The following is a 17874-nucleotide window of genomic DNA, read 5'->3' on the forward strand; positions in this document are numbered from 1 at the left end:
CCTGTGCCTTCTGTTTGATTGGACCCTGTTAACATTGTTATTAGTTGCCTATAAGATGGCTCATTATATGTAATCTACTGCTTTATAAAAAATATATCTACTGTATTATTTTTAAAATTGCACCCTCCAAGTAAAACACTTTAATTGAAAGCAATGCTGATACACAGCCACTTCCTGAAACTAAGAATCTGTAGTTTTGATCCAAAATCTAAAACTTGAAGTCAGAAAATAACTAAAATTTTTCTTATAGAAATTTTAGATATTTTCTAATATTCTTTAGATATTTTCTAATATTTTCTAATATTCTTGTTTTAAATAGATGAAATGAGAAGTTTAGGTAATCATTAGACAGATGAAATTATTATCCACTTAGGAGGACTTTTCTAGCTATTCGTTTTCTGAGGGAAAGCTGAACACCAGGGTTATAGCTATACCTTTAGGTCATTTGTTACTTAGGCAAGGAAAACCACATATCTGACCTGGCATGGTGGCTCAGATTGTAATCCCAGTACTTTGGGAGACTGAGGTGGGTGGATGACTTGAGGTCAGGAGTTCAAGACCAGCCTGGCCAACATGGCGAAAGCGTGTAGCTACTGAAAATACAAAAATTAGCCAGGCGAGGTGGCAGGCTCCTGTAATCCCAACTACTTGGGAGGCTGAGGCAAGGAGAACTGTTTGAACTGCAGAGGTGGAGGTTGTGGTGAGCTGATATCTGCCATTGCACTCCAGCCTGGGTATAGAGTGAGACTCCATCTCAAAACAACAACAAACCACTTGCCTGGCAGACAGCCAAGATACCATTTAGTCCAATCTTTTCATGGAGTTGAGGGCTCCAGGGAGTACCTCCTAATGTCTCAGGCTCTTAGTTGGCTGTGCATTTCCAAATGATTCCAGATTCCTGTGGAAACAAGGAATCAATGTACAAATGTGGTGGAGTGGCAAGGAAAACTCTTAAGAAAGAAACATCAAGGTTTTTACATTAGGTTAAAGACCAAGAGGGTTTACAGGCAGGAAGTGTAATGTCTAGGTGATTTTGAAGTGAACTTAAGCCACTAGTTTTGAGGGACAAAGGACCAAAGGACAGAAAATGTAAAGACTGCAGATCTCCTGCTCCACCTCAGGGAGCAGCAGCCTCAGGAGAATATGGCCCCCAAAAGAGGTAAGTCTCCTGCTGCAAGATCTTCTGGGTTGTTTTTTTTCCCCCCCCCCCGCTCTTGTTGCCCAAGCTGGAGTGCAATGGCGCAATCTTGGCTCACCACAACCTCTGCCTCTGGGGTTCAAGCGATTGAACCCTACTTGAATCGCAGAGGTAATTCCGAGTAGCTGGGATTACAGGCATGAGCCACCAAGCCCCGCTAATTTTGTATTTTTAATAGAGACAGGGTTTCTCCATGTTGGTCAAGCTAGTCTTGAGCTCTCAAGCTAGTCTTGAGCTCTCAACCTAAGTTTATCCTCCTGCCTCAGCCTCCCAAAGTGCTGGGATTACAGGCATGAGCCACCATGCCTGGCTGAGCCTCTGGTTTTTAAGAGAGAACAAAGAATCCTGATTTTAATGTAAAATCTCTAATTTTAAAGTAATAACTCATTAATAATATTGCAATGTCCAAAAGTATCTTTGCATTTAAATTCTAAAAATCTCTTAAGTATTTTTTTAAATAATTGAAAAGTTAGTTTTTGTTAAGCTAATAGGAATGGGCCAGTTAACTAGAGTAGATGGATGTAGGAAATTAAATATTTGATTTACTTAGGGATCTATATGATATCAGTTATCAAACAATACATTTTAACACAGAAGTATACTGTGCTCATTGTATCTTTGATTATTCTTCAAGTATTTCTCAGTCTTTTAGTCTATCAGGAACATTATTATCAAGAGCAACTATTGTAGCATAATACTCTGGGTACATGAAATGTATACGGGAGATAAATAGATAATAGATGAAGGTTTATTGTTATAAAAATGATCTACCACTTATATAAAAACATTCTGAAAAGGTTAACATTTTTGGGACTAAAGTCTGCAAAATAAATAGCTTCTTAAAGCAAATTCCTATTAAATTGCCTTCTTGTTACACCTGGAAAATATATTCATATAATTTTTCTCTTTAATTACGTTATTAGCCTGAATTAAAGCAACTAGATAGACACTTTAATTTGAAGCTGTTGAGTTCCTTGAATTGTCTTTTTCATTGGTACATTTTATCCATTGTCACAACTGTGGTCTTCATTAATAACTTGTTTTTAATGTCTTAGCAGTAGAATGTGTTTCCTTATTTTTTTTCAAGTAAGAATCAGTTAATTCAAAATGGCAAATTCTTTAGCTGAATGTGTGCCGTTGTTCATTTGCAAAGTTTAATTTCAGGCAGATCCAAGAATTGTGTAAAGGTTGCATCTTTGGTCCTCTTGCACATTTTTTTTTTTCTGGTAATCAAATCTGAAGGGACACCTAAGTAAGCAGACTTGGGTTATTTTCCAGTTGGATGGGAATGGAAAACAATGCTTGAGACTGGGTAAGTGGCTATTTTTTGTGTCTCACTGGGGAAATGCATCTCCTTTGCAAGGTCAAAGAATGTTGTTACTTTTATGTGATGAAAAATTGGGCAAGAAAAGTATGGTTGAATAATCAGACTGCTTAAAATTTGGGAGGTAAAAAATATTCTATTTTACTACTAACCATAAATCATTTTTGCTAGATAATACATAAAATATTCTGAGTTAAATATATCTTTAAAAACAATATGATGTTACTAAAAAAATGCAGTCATATGTAAACTTGGAATAAATTCTGTGTGATCTTCGTTTGGTATTTTCATAGGATTTCTAACTATGAAAGAAATATCTTTCATATTTCATTTTTCCAATATTTTACCACAGGTAAGATATTAGAATCTAACCTGTGGTAAGATATTGGAAAAATGAAAATATAAAGTACTTTCAAAAGTTATAGAAAAGTATTTTCCAATTCATTGAGTTACTTTGCTTGTGAAAATATATTAAACATATTTAAGTGAGACCTGTCCTACATTTAAAGACCAGTTTTGCTTATATAAAATTGTATTTGAAAGGTCCTGAACATTAAAAATGTGAAAATTTATAATGTTAATGATCAAAAGGTAACACGTTGAGATTCTGAGCTTAATCCATTAAATCGATTTTCGAATCTGGTAGAAATTGTCTTATAAATTAAAGCATATTTTATGCTTTTTTGAGGGAAATAGCTGGATCTTTTGCATCACTCTATGTTAGTATCTATTATAGATGATTAATCTTTTGATATCTTTAAAAGAAAGACATTGATTTTAGTGATTGAGTGGTGTATAATAGTAGATCCGAATCTAGTTATGGCATTGTAATGTTATAGTTCCTATATTCTATTTCATTTCTATGAATGAAGATGCCCATGTTTAGATGAGTGTAGAAAGCTCTTTCTCATTGTTCCTGCTCAGGCCACATTTTTAGAAAAATTTAAGATCACTCCCATAAGCAAGTTTAGAACTCCCTCTTGTGGCAGACTCACTTTTGAAGCTAAATATTTGAGTCACCCAAAGAACAATTTTCCTGATAGTTTAAGTAAATTGTCGAGCCTTATGTGACTAGAAAACAAAGCTTAAACAGAGAACTGGAAGTATTTTTTTTTATTATTGACAATGGAAAGGGTTTCTGTTACCATTACCTTTTGACTGAATCTGTTAAACAAAAATAGACATCGAAACAAATGTAATGTACGTGCAAACATAGCAAATTAAAATACAAAAAAAATTACTAATGACAGGTCTTGCGCTTAATAAGATCAAGCAGCAGAAAATCCGCAGTTAGATAAATGGTATTAGTAAATAGGTTTTACTTTGAATCTCCCATATAAACAAAGAAAACAACAGTAACACCACCAAATAAAGCCACAGGGAAAGAGATTACTCTTCCATACTTTTATACACTATATGTGTTAATTGTTCTGTCTTTCATTTATTTCCTCTGATAAACTGACTTCAGGGAAGTCGCAACAAGGCCATCTTGGCTGAAAGCTTATAACATTAGACATGAGTTTGGCTAATGCCCTGTTCCATTGACAAAAGGGAAGGGTTTCTTGGGTTTTGTTTTCTCCAGTGGAAATGAGCCTCAGACTCTGCAGCGGTTGACATTCGCTGTCCAGTACTGGCTGGCAGTTCAAGATACTTAAATGAACATGTGGTTCTAGTAAAGAAGTTTTTTTTTTTTTTTCCTTGGTCCACAGGTAACAAGAGAAGATAATGGTTTTTTAATATAAATTTTTAAATAATTGCTTTTGACCCTTGTAAACAGGTTGGCTTTGTTTTGTATTGAAAAGGAGATCGAGCCATCACAGTGCTATTTCTAAAGATATAGGACATCCCTGATTGCCTTTAAAGCTCTATTTTTTGGCTCCAGTTCCAGGTTAAATCATTCTTTTTTACATGATCAGAGGCAGGTTGTTCAGCTTTAAGTAAGTAAGTATTGACAGACTTGAAGGAGAAACATGTTGAAGCATGGAACATGCTTCAAGGAAACATTGATTTGACTGTTAACAATTCAAAAACTGTAAAAATGGTGGAATGGTAAAATACAAACAGTACTTAGAATTGTCAAAGGTTTGTACTCGAGACTCCATGAACCATATATTTTATTTTTTAAAAAATCATATTTATATCCATTTACATAAGACTTACACATTTAAAAAGAAATGCACAGTAATACATAAATGCCTAGTATATTACAATAAAACATGAAAAACAAGTAGCTTCATTTCATAAAAGCATCTGTTGTACAGAGTTTATGATGTAGATGATGTTTATTATTCAAATGACTTAAGCATTTTATTACAATTGTAGTAAACTAATCAAATGTAACATCTGACTCCCCCCAAAATCACATTTTTTTCAGCTTTTAATAAATCATGACATCATTAGTTTCTTAGAATTCAGTTTTCACAAATATTTTCACTGCTTGTCTTCTTAGATGGTAGTGCACTTTAGGTAGAGTAGACTGAAAAGACGACATCTAAAATATACAATGGATAGCATTAGTTCACTGAAAAGTCCCAGACTGGGAAATCTCATTCTACTCCTCTGTGGGGTACCTCCATGCAGCCTTATTCCTGTCCTAAAACACCATGGGGAGGAAATCTAGGATCTAGCCAACAGCTATATCTAATATTTGCTCTTCTCCAATTTGGTTCAGGGGAGCTTAATAAATAGTAAGATTTGCTCAACTTTGTGGAAAGTATGGCAGTAATGTAAACAAAGGTAGTTATGCAAATGTTAGCATGCTTTCTGAAAAATTTACAACTTGCTAATTAATAAATTGGGCTGAATTGACCTATTTCATAATATAGATTTATATTCTAGTTCATATAGAGTTCTTAAAAAGACACCTTTATTTGTGACAAAAACAATAATAAGTTACCTATTTTAAAGGGTTTGTGTCAGTAGTAAGGCATTACTGATTCTTTTCAGCCATAATATACTTAGAAAAAGCTCAGTTACTATTACTGACACAAAAGAAACAGCAAGTAGTCAGCTCTGCATTATTTTAATGACAAAAGTGTTATTGTTTTACCAAAAGAAAAATTATCCTAGATTTAATTATTGTAAATGAATACTGTTATCCCAATTAATGTTAAAAACTAGGAAATATGAACTAGAATGCCATGCATAAAAAACAGATTGCAAATAGAGTAACTCTACCCATCAGTTAAGAGCTAAGAAGCAAGCACTATTGAATATATTAAATAGTCATTTGTAAATTACTGAAGTGTTCCGTTCCTGAAGAAATTATAATGCTATGTGTAGACTCTATTATAAACAGTATTTTGGGAGGCCTCTTATTTAGGCAAATTATTCTACACTTTAAATCATGCCTATAATTAGGTTCCAAATTATATACTGTAATTAAAATTTTAATGTAAGTGTTGTACATAATGATATCTCTTATCTGGATGTTTTTTATCAGCTTCAAATATTGATCCAAACAAGGCAGCATATCTGCTCCCATCTTACACCCAAAAGAGCAACAATAAACTGTGTAGAGCTTTTAGTTCAAGGCAATGAAGAAACAGCACAAGGCAAGCTGTTCCTCTGTCTATAACTGCTTTCTGCTATCCCTGTGCACACATTTGGTTCTAAATATTGCTCTTAAAAAGTATTTTCCAAAATATTAATTGAAAGTGGTAAAATATTTTGGTAAGCCATGGTTTTAGGTCAAAAAAATTTATGAACATTTGACATTTATGAATCTAGGAAACCGCAGTTTTACTATTGTTTTCAATGAAATCTCATTTTATATGGATTTTAAAATAGCTTTCATTAATTAGTATTTCCTTAAAATCAAATGCTTGATGGTTATCCTCCATTCTTATAATTTCATTCCTATAAGTCTCAAATACTTAAAATTCATAATTGTTTTTAGCAAGTGTAAATTGAATTGATAAGATACAATGTAATAACAGTTTTTTTCACAGTTTCTACTTTTTATTTATTTTGAAGCAGTCTTGCTCTGTCACCCAAGCTGGAGTGCAGGGGCATTATCTCCACTCACTGCTACTTCTGCCTCCCAAGTAGCTGGAATTATGGGAGTGCTGCACCATGCCCACCTAATTTTTGTATTTGTAGTACAGATGAGGTTTCACTATATTGGCCAGGCTGGTCTCCAACTCCTGACCTGAAGTGATCCACCTGCCTCGGCAAGTTTCTACTTTTTAATATAAAACCATATCTAAACCATTTTCCTATCTGTTGCTATTTGACTCTGTGAACTTGCTTAAATCCCTATCTGCCTACCTTGGTTTTCTTACATAAAATATACACTTAAAACGATAGGGTTTTTTAAAGTGCTGAATTATTATTAATAAAATGCTATGCGAATCAAAATAAAATGGCAGTAAAAAGTAGAAAAGAGTGTAGTGGTAACCCACTGATGTGTGATAATACAGTGATAGGCCTCCACCAGGCAGACCTTAAACCATAGCAAGACAGATGGTGATAGGAAATACCAGACTAAGAGTTAAAATACAAAGATTTCTTTTCCCCCTGAAGCAATTCAAGAGTTATCTCACTTCTGTACTGCTAGGGCCTACCAAAGAGTATAGTGTATATTGACTAGTCTATGTAGGTTACACTTTCTGTTGTTGTTTGTTTATCTTTTTTTGTCAGCCAAAGGGAAACTACTCACAGCAGGTCAGTGCTGCCTCCTTTGAGTGGCTTGTCAACATGAGTATGTGCGAACAGTGGAGTTGTCTAACCTCTGCAGTCTTGATGAAGCAACTGCAAATGGAGAAAAGGGCTTTAGAGGGACTTGGATGATTGAGTACAAGATTTCAGATGAGAAAGGTTTATTTTCCCTGCATATGGGGATTCTGAACATATCAGTAGACCTTCTTTCTTTCAGATATAAGCCACTCACATTCCTCTTCTCTAGATCGAGTTCCTAATGAAAATTTATCCCAATGTAATTCACCTGAGCTTTTGAGTTGTTATGTATTCCTCCTTAGATGAAATCTGTAACAGGAGCAGCTCCCCAGGGTGCTTCTGTTTTTGATACATAGACTGCTCTTGGAGCAGAAAAAAATTCACCATAATGAGTGCTCTAAGTATTGAAGAACTTCTACACTGTAATGATGTTAAGTTCCTCATGAATTTTGCTGACATGTTTCACAATATTAACAAGTTGTAAGAAATGTAGATCAAAGATCACAGTTGATGCTGGAACTAATTTTTATTTATAATAACTATGACCTTGAAAATAAATAATGATGCTAGGTGATTATGTCAACAAACAGAGTGGGACTATTTTTCGTTAATGCCTCCCAAACAGAAATAATTTTGTTACTACTATTTCAAAGTTGTCCCTCCTCTGGAATGACTGTTTGCCTTTGTAAAGTAAATACCGTAAGTCTAATGTCCACAAAAGGAAATACTAATTAGGAAATTACTGTGTTTTGTGTTTCTTTAATTTTCTTTTCATATTTGTGTTTGTTTATTTAAGGCCTTCAGCCTTGATTAGAGGGAAAAAATACTTGATGAGTCTGAATTTCTAAGATAACATATAAAATTTGCAATATTTAAACATGTAGGGAGACAGTGGAGTTAAACTGTTTATTTTGGGAGAAGACTAAAGAAGCACAACTAATGCCGATGTTTATTGTTCTTCCTAGAGGTGGACATTAGCCAAACTATTATTTTTAGGATGTTATGAATAAAGTGCCATGAGTTCATGCAATAGCAGTGTAAAATGGAGTCTGGTTTGTGATGAGAGCAAAGCAAATTTCAAGCAGAGCAAACCAACTCAAGAAAATAATTCCAGAAAGTAAGGTCAGAGAATTATACTAGTTTTGGCTAAACAAGCTTTTTGCTTTATAAGCAAGCAATGCAAAACTACTGTACCATCTGTTGTCATTTTTCTTGACTGTCCAGATGTTGTGGTTAACCTAAATCCAGCTGGTAATGTTTCTGAAGACCCAGGCATCATGCTGATTCCATGTACTTCACGAGGAGGAAACTGCCTTCTCCAGGTTGATCCACGTCTGAAGTTCTTGTCATCACTCTGCCAGTACAGTTATAATGTGATGTTACAAAAACAAATAAACTAGTCCATGTGCTTAAAGCTGTGTGCTTACAAACATGTAACACAGATTATTTACATTTAGTCTGTCAAGTATACATGTGGAATCATGCTTTATCAAGATAGTTCTATGATTCCAAAACAAGACTGTAGGTGATTTGATATATAAATTTTTAAATAAAACTTTTCATACAATTTCAAATTTAAGGTCTGACATCTATACAGTAAATATCTTTGGAAGCCTAAAATAAGCCACCAATTTTTTCCAAAATAAATATTGGATATACTATGTTCCACTTATACATAATTTAAAGACAAAGAGTCACATCTCATTTAATTGGCTCAATAGATTTTTCTTCAAGTTCATTACTACAAGAAGCTACCCCACACCTGTTCAGTGCCTAAGAGAAAGCAGCAATATGACAAGTCTTCAGTAATTTTTACTGTAATTTTTTGCAACTTTTAAGTAAGAATAATTGTATTTTAAGGTGTATGAGTTTAAAAGAAGACCTTTTTGAATCAATTTTGAGTAAGGAATAAAAATTCTGTCATGCAACTTTCAAGACTAGGCTTTTAGAAATGTTAATCATTTTTCTGATTGAATAAGAACATGAATTTATCAGAAGTTAGCTGAGTACAAGACTGTAGAGCTTATCTCTTTATAATTTCCACAGGACAAAGGACAGAGTAGATTTTATAATACCAAGATTATTTGTCCTGCCTATTTGAATATAGAATTATTGGCCCATGTTTGGATTTGTCGAGTTCTTCATAAAATAATTTTAATCAGCTTGTCTTTGTACCAAGAAACACCTGTACTTTGCAACACAGAATTATGCATCTCTTTATTTTCTACTACATACTCAGGTTTCTTTCCCACTTCTTCCAGAAAGATCCTGTAGAAAAACTCAGAAAAACTATTAAAATGTCTACCAGTCCACAGCATTTACTAATATCCCTTGTATTCATTCATCTGAGGAGGCTACTTACATGTTTATTATTTTCCAAATCACTTAAATATGCATATATTAGATATAGTGGATCTTAATATAGCTTTCAAATTCTATGATTGTTAAAATGTTACTCATCTGTTTTCAAGGAAAACTCAGTATCAATATATAAAATAATAAAAAGCTTCCCATCCACTGAAGCAAGTTTTACCTTCATTTTAATTTTCTAAAATTTCCTGGCAAGATATACTGATTTAAGAAATAAATGCATTATTTATTAAAAAGCTGAATTTATCAATATTAGTGTTTTAATTTTTTCTAATTTTTAAAAAAATGTTGCTCAACATTTTGCAGTTACAGCTCGTAAAAATTATAAATTACTGTTTAGTATCTCTAATTGCTGAAATGATATTTATATTTATAATTAATATAGCTCTTTCCAAAATTAAATAAGATTGAATATTTAACAACAAACCTGGATAAAATTCTCAATTCTAATTATAGAATAGTCATTTGATTAATTTCCAAGCACTATTACTTAAAAACAAAGATGTTCCATCATTTTTCTTTTACTCTCTCTTTTTTGAATAACAGGTAAACTTACTTCATCCAGTCGCCTTTCAGTTCCCAGGGCCAAGAGGTTATTGTATTCTCTTTCAAGAATCTGCCTTGCCTGTTGACATCAAATTACAGTTACCATCACTGAAATCACATTTTGTGTTAAAAATCATGTGGCTCATATTTATCTGAGAATGTATTAAAAACCATATTTTATTTATGGATTTTTAAGATTTAAGTCCTCCATGTCTACTAGCCATTGTAAATTTTAACTATAAAAACTATTTGGGCATTTTTTTTTTTTTTTTTTTTTTTTTGGTCTGTGGACAGTAGAGAAACAGTCTTGCATAAGCGTCTGAGGTCAAGAGGCTTTGGTCTCACTTGGTTACTTTATACCAATTGAGTATTTTGTTAATCTCTGAAGTATGTAAAAACAAAATAAAAAAGTAAATTGGACTGTCAATTTTTAATCAAATCTATGCAGGTAATTCTCAGACCTGGCCAACGATTTTCATTTGGGGAAAATTTAGATAATAAAGATTCCCATGCCTTATCTTTTAATAACTGATTTCTTAGGACTATGACGTGGGTTGGAGGTTTTATTTTTTATTCATCAGGAACTATATTGATTCAAATTATTATCCAGTTTTGGGAATCACTGGCATATCCAATGCTAAGACTCTGTATAATTCACACATGTAAATAGAAATGACTGCCTCTCAGAGAGATGGAGACTGATGGCCATCTGTCAGGGATTTCGTTTAGTGGAATCTGGCATTCAGGTGGGAGATTGGGCCATATAACTTCTAAATCCCTTTCTTGTTTAATTTTATGATGTTTTTTGGCTAGAAATCCACTAGCCTGAAATTAAAACCCCAGTGACATATTTCAAACGTTGAGCTAACTCATTAATAACCATGAACACACAGCCAGATTTTTTTTTCTAAAAGTTTAGCTGATCATTATATAAACCAGAATACAATAAGACTACAGCAGAAAACAACTTGCCTGGGTGTTCTGTGTTGGAATCTGTAACAATAAAGCTAAGCTGCTGTAGTCAAAGTTTTCGTCCAGGGCTATAAGTGAGCCATGCACACCGCTCTCAAGTATATTATTTGCATATTCCCGAAGTCCAATTGCTTGTATCCAGCGAATAACTCGGTCATTGCTCCACACCAACACATCTAGGTAAAGAGATGTATCATTTTAGGATGCAGTGTTTTGCATAGTAGAACTGCTGGCTGAAATGAGCCATGGGTATCTGCCAGGTCACACTTACTATGATTTATCCACACTCTAATGTACCTGGCTCCCTTCATTTGCAAATAATTACTGTTTTAATAATTAACCTTTTCGAGTCTAAATCTATTTAAAAAGTTTTTGTTTTTCAGAGTGTTTGTTACAGCTAAAATTACAGCACTTCAGTGCTGTCATAGAACACCGTGTCTTTGTTTCTTGTTTTCATACCAGAGCCCTAGGGAGTCTGTCTAAAGTTAAATGTTTTACCACCAGAGGGAGACATTTCTTATTTGTGTCTTGATACACACCTCTTCAGTAAACAGCAGATGAGATTGTAATACTGCCTTTCATCATAAGTGTTTGTTAACCACTACCTAAACATTGGCATATAGATTAGAAGATACTTTTTTTTTTTACCTGACATAAGATTTAAGAACAGTAAAATAATACAAAGTGTCAACAGATGAATACTTACCTATTATATTTCAGTGCATTTTTTTTCCCAATCACATGCTAACGCAAAATTCAAGCACTCAAATGTCAAAAATTGTTTCTGCTTTATTGAAAGTAGTATCCTATCGAGGAACAAAATCCTTTGATTTTTATTTTCTAAAAATAAAACCTTTAGAGAAAAATGTCATGTTCCTTTTTTTAGACAAAAACAAATTATATTTTATCAGTTATTTTCTTCAGTTTTTTCCCCATTACAAATTGGCAGAATACTATAAAAACAGTAAAACAGAAGAACTAAAATCGCTCATAAAGAATTTTAAGAAATTTAAGGGGATATGAGAAAAAACAAAACTTTTTTCCTACCTGTAGAAAGGGAAAGGAAACTATATTAAAGTAAAAGTAAGTTTTTCTGTCATTTTTTTCTCTCTAATGAAGTACACAGCTTTTTCAGGAAATGTATAAAAATCTTCCAGGAAATATTCTTCAACTTTAACTGTTTTAATAAACCTTTGAAAAGCATGTTTTAAATAACTGTTTTGATGAGTCTTTGAAAGGCCTTATTTGTCCTATCTTATTCATTTATAACCAACTTAGGTGCTCCTGTGTATAACAACACTGAAGCAATAAAGTGATAGCACAGACCCACGGAAGTCCCCTCATGCACCTTCTCAGGCACTATTCTCACTCAACAGTAACCAATATTCTGCCTATTTTCCTTACAGAATTGCCTTGCCTGATTTAAATTTTTAGCTTTTCATACATAAAATCATACAATAAGTACTTTTTTTGTCTGCCTTTCATTCAATATGGAATTTATGCGTTGGCAAATAGCAGTGGGGTGTTCATCATCATTGCGATTTAGCATTCCATTGCATGATTATGCCACAGTGTGTCCATTCTATTGTAGATGGACGTGAGTGGATTCCACTTTGGATTATTAAGAACAGTGTTGCTTTGAAGGGGAAAGGGTGGGAGATGGCAGGGATAAAAGACAGCACATTGGGTACAGGGTACACTGCTTGGATGATGGATGCACCAAAATGTCAGAAAAATCACAACTAAAGAATTTGTTCATGTAACCAAATACCACCTGTTGCCCAAAAACATATTGAAATAAAAATAGTGTTGCTTTGAACATTGTTATACATGTATTTTGTTTTGTATATTTACATGTTGCAGTGGAATAAATAAGGAATAGAATTGCTTTGTGGTTACCTGTTAGCAGATATTGCTAAGCAAATTTCACACTCAGAATTTAATCTTTCAATGTTAATGTCTGAAACTCTTTACCAATGCTTTGTATTTTTTGTTTTTGTTTTGTCTTGCTTTTTTTNTTTTGCCATTATGACAGGTGTTATGGGTACTGAGTTGAACTGTGTTACCTAAAATTCATGTCGAAGCCCTAACTTCCAGTACCTAAGAATGTAACCTTACTTGGTAGTAGGTCTTTATAGAAATGATCAATTATAATGAGTTATTAGAGTGGGCCCAAATTCAATCAGACTGTTATCTTTCTTAAATGGCAAAAATTGGAAATAGACATGCACACATGGAGAGCACTACTGATGATGAAGGCAGGGATCAGGGTGATGTTCTTACAAGCCAAAGAACACCAAAGATTGCCAGCAAATCACCAGAAGCCAGGGGCGAAGCAAGTAAGTTTTTTCTCAGTAGGAACTGACTCTGCTAACACCTTGGGCTGGAACTTCCAGTCTCTAGAACTGTGAGAAAACAAATTTGTTGCTTAAGGTACACAATCTTTGGTAATTTGTTACATCAGCCCTGACAAACGAATACATGGCTATGTCATTGTAGTTTTAATCAGAAATTCCCATTATGAAATGAAAATATCTACTACTTTTAAGGTTTGTCAGTTTTTACTTTCTGTATTTTAAATCTACATATTAGATGCATACAAATTTGCTGTATCTTCCCTTCTATTATTTAAAAATAGCCAAGATATTTCTAGTATATTTCCTGCCTTAGAGTCTATATTCTGATATTAGAAGAATCACAGCAGCTTTGGTTAATATTTTCATGTGTATCTCCTTTACTACTAAGTTTTCTATGTTCTTATATTGAAAGTGTATTTACTGTGTACAGCATATCATTGTTTTTCTCTGTGTTTAAATTGAATTAGTTCTTGCCGATTTAATATTACTTAGACATTTGAGTTGAAATCCACCATCTTTCTATTTTTCCTACCTGTTCTTTGTTCCTTTTCTTTCTTGCCTTTTATTATGTTTTCTTATTTTATTCTACCACTCCGTTAGCTTTTTTGTTTGTTTTTAGATGGAGTCTCACTCTTGTTGCCCAGCCTGGAGTGCAGTGTGCGATCTGTGCTCACCGTAACCTCTGCCTCCAGGGTTCAAGCAATTCTCCTGCCTCAGCCTCCCAAGTAGCTAGGACTACAGGTGTATGCCACCACACCCAGCTAATTTTGTATTTTTACTAGAGATGGGGTTTCACTATGTTAGGCTCGTGTCATCTCCTAACCTCCGGGGATCCACCTCCCTTGGCCTGCCGAGGTGCTGGGATTACAGGCATGAGCCACCATGCCCGGCCCTCTATTAGCTTTTTATATTTATACTTTATATTATTATTTTAGTAAAAACACTTAAAGCTTATAATATGTATTCTTATTAGAGTCAACTATAAATTATCCCTTTTATCATTTTCTAGATAGGGCAAAGAGTTTCAAACAATTTAATTTCACTTATTCTGTTCCTGCTTTTTGTGTTGTGTATTTTAATTCTACATAAAATTTAAGCCCTGAAGATATTATATTATGAAATTTACTCATACATTTTTCAGTTCTCCTCCTTCATGTGTGCATTTTTTATATTTATGATAATTTCCATCTGCTTGAATCACTTATTCTAGTATTTCTTTTCTATTTGGTTTTTCTGGTGAAATAGTCTCTCAGATTTTGTCTGAAAGTGTATTAATTCTGTCTTTAACGCTGACGGACATACTTCAAAGTGAGAAATTAGTTTGATTCCACATTTTAAGGCTATAATTCCATTTTGCTCTAGCCTTACTTAGTTGAGTGATGTCAGTTATCTTACATTGTGCCTTTTAAATTACTGTGGAGATTAGTCTGCCAATTCTAAGATTTTTGGGAGTGGGGAGTCATGGTTTTCAGTAGCTCTATTGTAATGTGTTTAGATGCGTTTTATTTCCCCTTTTATTTTTAATCTTACTTAGGGTCCACTGAGTACCTTGAGTCTGTGGTTTATCATTTCAATTATTTTCTTTTTATGTCTCCACCAGTATCTTTTCAAATGTTGCTTCTTTCTTACTGTCTCTTACCTCACGATGTCCAATATGTCTCTCGTGATGTTTTATATCACTCATTCTTTTTGTTTCTTGTGAAATGCAGGGCTAGATGTTTTCAAGTGATCTTTTATTTCACTAAACTCTCTTCTACTAATAAACCACCTATTGCATTCTCAATTTAAGTTTTTATACTTTTCAATTATTCGAATTTACATGTGATTATTTGTTAAACATATTGATTCCAGCTATATTAAATTCTCCATTTTGTCACTTGATATTCCCTACACATTTTTAAATAAACAGTGTCAGGGTCAACTATGAAATGTTTCTGTTTTCTGATTTTATCATCTTGGCTTTTCTCATTTTGCCCATTATCTGACATGTCTGAGTTTTTCTTTTATTTGCTTTCACACAACATGGTTGAAAACCTACAGAGGCTCTGAATGTCAGCTTCGTCTTGAGAGGACTTTACTTTTATGTTTTTCTGCAGTTACAATAAGGGCAGATCAACTTAATTCCAATTAAAGATTGAGATAAATCAATGCTAGATTTTATCATTTCAAAATAAAGCTTAGGAATCTCTTTCACTATAGAAACCATTTTACTACCTATATGTGTTTCATAATATCATGTTTTAAACCTCAAATATATATAATAATACTTAACATTAAAATAAATACCCTGATCTGTTTAAGTTTACCCTTAGTCCTAGGGTGTGTTTTATTAGAGACCTCAAACGAAAGTATACTTAGTGGTTATGATCTTTGATTTTTTTTTTTTTTTTTTTTTTTTTTTTTTTTTTTTTTTTTTTTTTTTTTTTTTTTTTTTTTTAAGATTACAACAGTTCTCTTTCTAGATTTCTTACCCTTTGGCTTCTGCTTTCTGTTCAGTTTTTAGCTTCTAATTCCATCCTTCTTAGAAGTCCATGAATGTCTCCAGAGGAGTATTTTATAAAAGGTCAGGCTTACTTATTGTACTATTGTTATTTTTTACAGATTATTTGCCCTTGATGGCCTGGCAGTTTTGGCATCTCTAAATTCCACTCCCACCTCCACCCCACTCTGTTCCCTGCTCCTCTGTGAGATGCAGAAAAAACAGTAGAGAATGATAGGTTTACCATTTCCTTACATGTCTCTCTTTTCCAAGATCATAACCTCTCAAGTCCTGTCCCTTTTAATTGGTTTCTACTGTTTTCAAATACGTCATTATTACTATTTATTGATTTATCTAGCCTTTCTATTTCTTCTTGGTGGAAGATTGGTCTGACTTAATGTACTCCAATCTATCAGAAGTAGAAGTTCTTCAAATTAGCTGGTGTTCTTTCTGTCTGTGGCAATCCACAGTGCTAGCAAAACATCTGCACGTGAATCTGTCAGCTGTGTGTGTGTGTGTATATATATGTCTGCCTCACATCTATCTCTCTACATCACTCCTTTCGTGGGTTGAATGATCTCGTTTCAAAAGCAGGTCCTAAATCTTTCTTTGGATTTAGGTCACAAGGAACACAGAAGGAATGCCCATGTACCACAGTCCTTCTGCAAGAATAAATTTCTGCAAGGAGTATGATATTTATTGTTCCCCTCAGTTTTGCCTCTTTCTTCCCCTGATTGTCAGCAAAGCAAAGGATTTCCTTAATAGTCTTTACTGTATAGGGAAATCTAATATTATATATGTTAATTGTCTCTGTGAGTTAGTTCTGAAGTGTAGCTTTTCATCTGTGTTTTCCTTAGCTTGTTCCATTGAGGTTTTTGGACCTCAGAAAATGGGATGCGAGTTGGTTAGTATTACATTTGGCTATATAATCAGCTGCAGTTGATAGCTACTGATTCATTCTAATAACTAGTTACCCTACACTTGAACCCCAAAAGCTAGGCAAGTGCTTTTGGGTGACAGCAATAGTTCTCCACTTAATTTTACTAAACAAACCATTTTTAAAAATGAATGTGATAATGTTGTCATAAAAAAATGTATCCAGTTTTCTTTGCACTTTCCTAGATGGATTTATAAATAGGGAATGTTTTTTTTCTAGAGTTAGGTTTATATTTTGAGAGTCTAAGACATATTATGTGGTCGTTATATTTCTGAAAATATGTGTCCATCAAAAATTCCATGACACACCCATAGTTAAGAGTGATCAAATATTTAAAATGATCTGTTTATGAGGTAAAGGCAAATAAAGCATGAATTCAAACTTTTCTTCCTCAGAACAAAAAGATTTTTTTTAATTTTTATTTTTAAAGTTAGATCCCTTTCCATAAATCTGTTTCCAAGCAATGTATGCCCTGACTTTAAAACTGTGTAGAAATCTTCTTGACCTAAACAATAAATGGCTAGAGATCAGTGTTCACTGCTTCTTAGCAACAAATTAAATGTTAGTATGTTCTTGATATTCACAGGGTCCTTTCACTTCAGAAAACTATTCATTAAGGTCAAGGTTAATTAACACTTCAGCTAATAACAGACCCCCTAGTCACAGTTGAGAGTTATTCCTGTAAATGTCACCAGATCAGTCATAGGAAACAAGCTATTTATGATATCACTCACAGCTATTTATCAGACAGAGTTGTTTGTGTGTTATCATAGTGAATCATGGCAGTTTTTTTTTTTTTTTTCCCTCAGAGCTACACTCTAATCAGCAATTGGCAAATACTAATATAACATTTGGTATGGGGCCAACTGGGTAATTCTTCCCCTTTAGATCTATCTATATGTGAAACATTTCATGTGGTGAGCAGAGGCATAATAAAATCTAATTGGATAAAAAATACTTCAGAAAGAAAACTACAAAGTGGTATCCCATGGGTAAAATCTATTTGTGTGCTAA

The 17874-nt window shown here is 33.5% G+C and overlaps 1 protein-coding gene across 26 annotated transcripts in view; it reads right to left on the reverse strand.

Annotated features, from left to right (window-relative positions):
* Nucleotides 1-3620: 3620 nt before the first annotated feature.
* PPFIA2 (PTPRF interacting protein alpha 2) overlaps nucleotides 3621-17874 on the reverse strand; it is a 485065-nt gene continuing 470811 nt past the window's right edge. For 22 of the 26 annotated variants that reach the window (XM_017543486.2, XM_017543479.2, XM_017543480.2 and 19 more), the window contains 5 exons: nucleotides 11088-11263; nucleotides 10126-10194; nucleotides 8394-8553; nucleotides 7183-7274; nucleotides 3621-5013 (listed from right to left, as the gene is read on the reverse strand). In XM_017543486.2, the coding sequence (XP_017398975.1) occupies nucleotides 7216-7274; nucleotides 8394-8553; nucleotides 10126-10194; nucleotides 11088-11263 (464 nt within the window). In that variant the 3' untranslated portion in view covers nucleotides 3621-5013; nucleotides 7183-7215. The remainder of the gene's footprint in view (nucleotides 5014-7182; nucleotides 7275-8393; nucleotides 8554-10125; nucleotides 10195-11087; nucleotides 11264-17874) is intronic. The other 4 variants (XM_017543491.2, XM_017543496.2, XM_017543484.2 and 1 more) reach the window with 1 other exon arrangement.

Source organism: Cebus imitator, unplaced genomic scaffold (assembly GCF_001604975.1).
Source record: "Cebus imitator isolate Cc_AM_T3 unplaced genomic scaffold, Cebus_imitator-1.0 Scaffold156, whole genome shotgun sequence".
NCBI lineage: Eukaryota > Metazoa > Chordata > Mammalia > Primates > Cebidae > Cebus > Cebus imitator.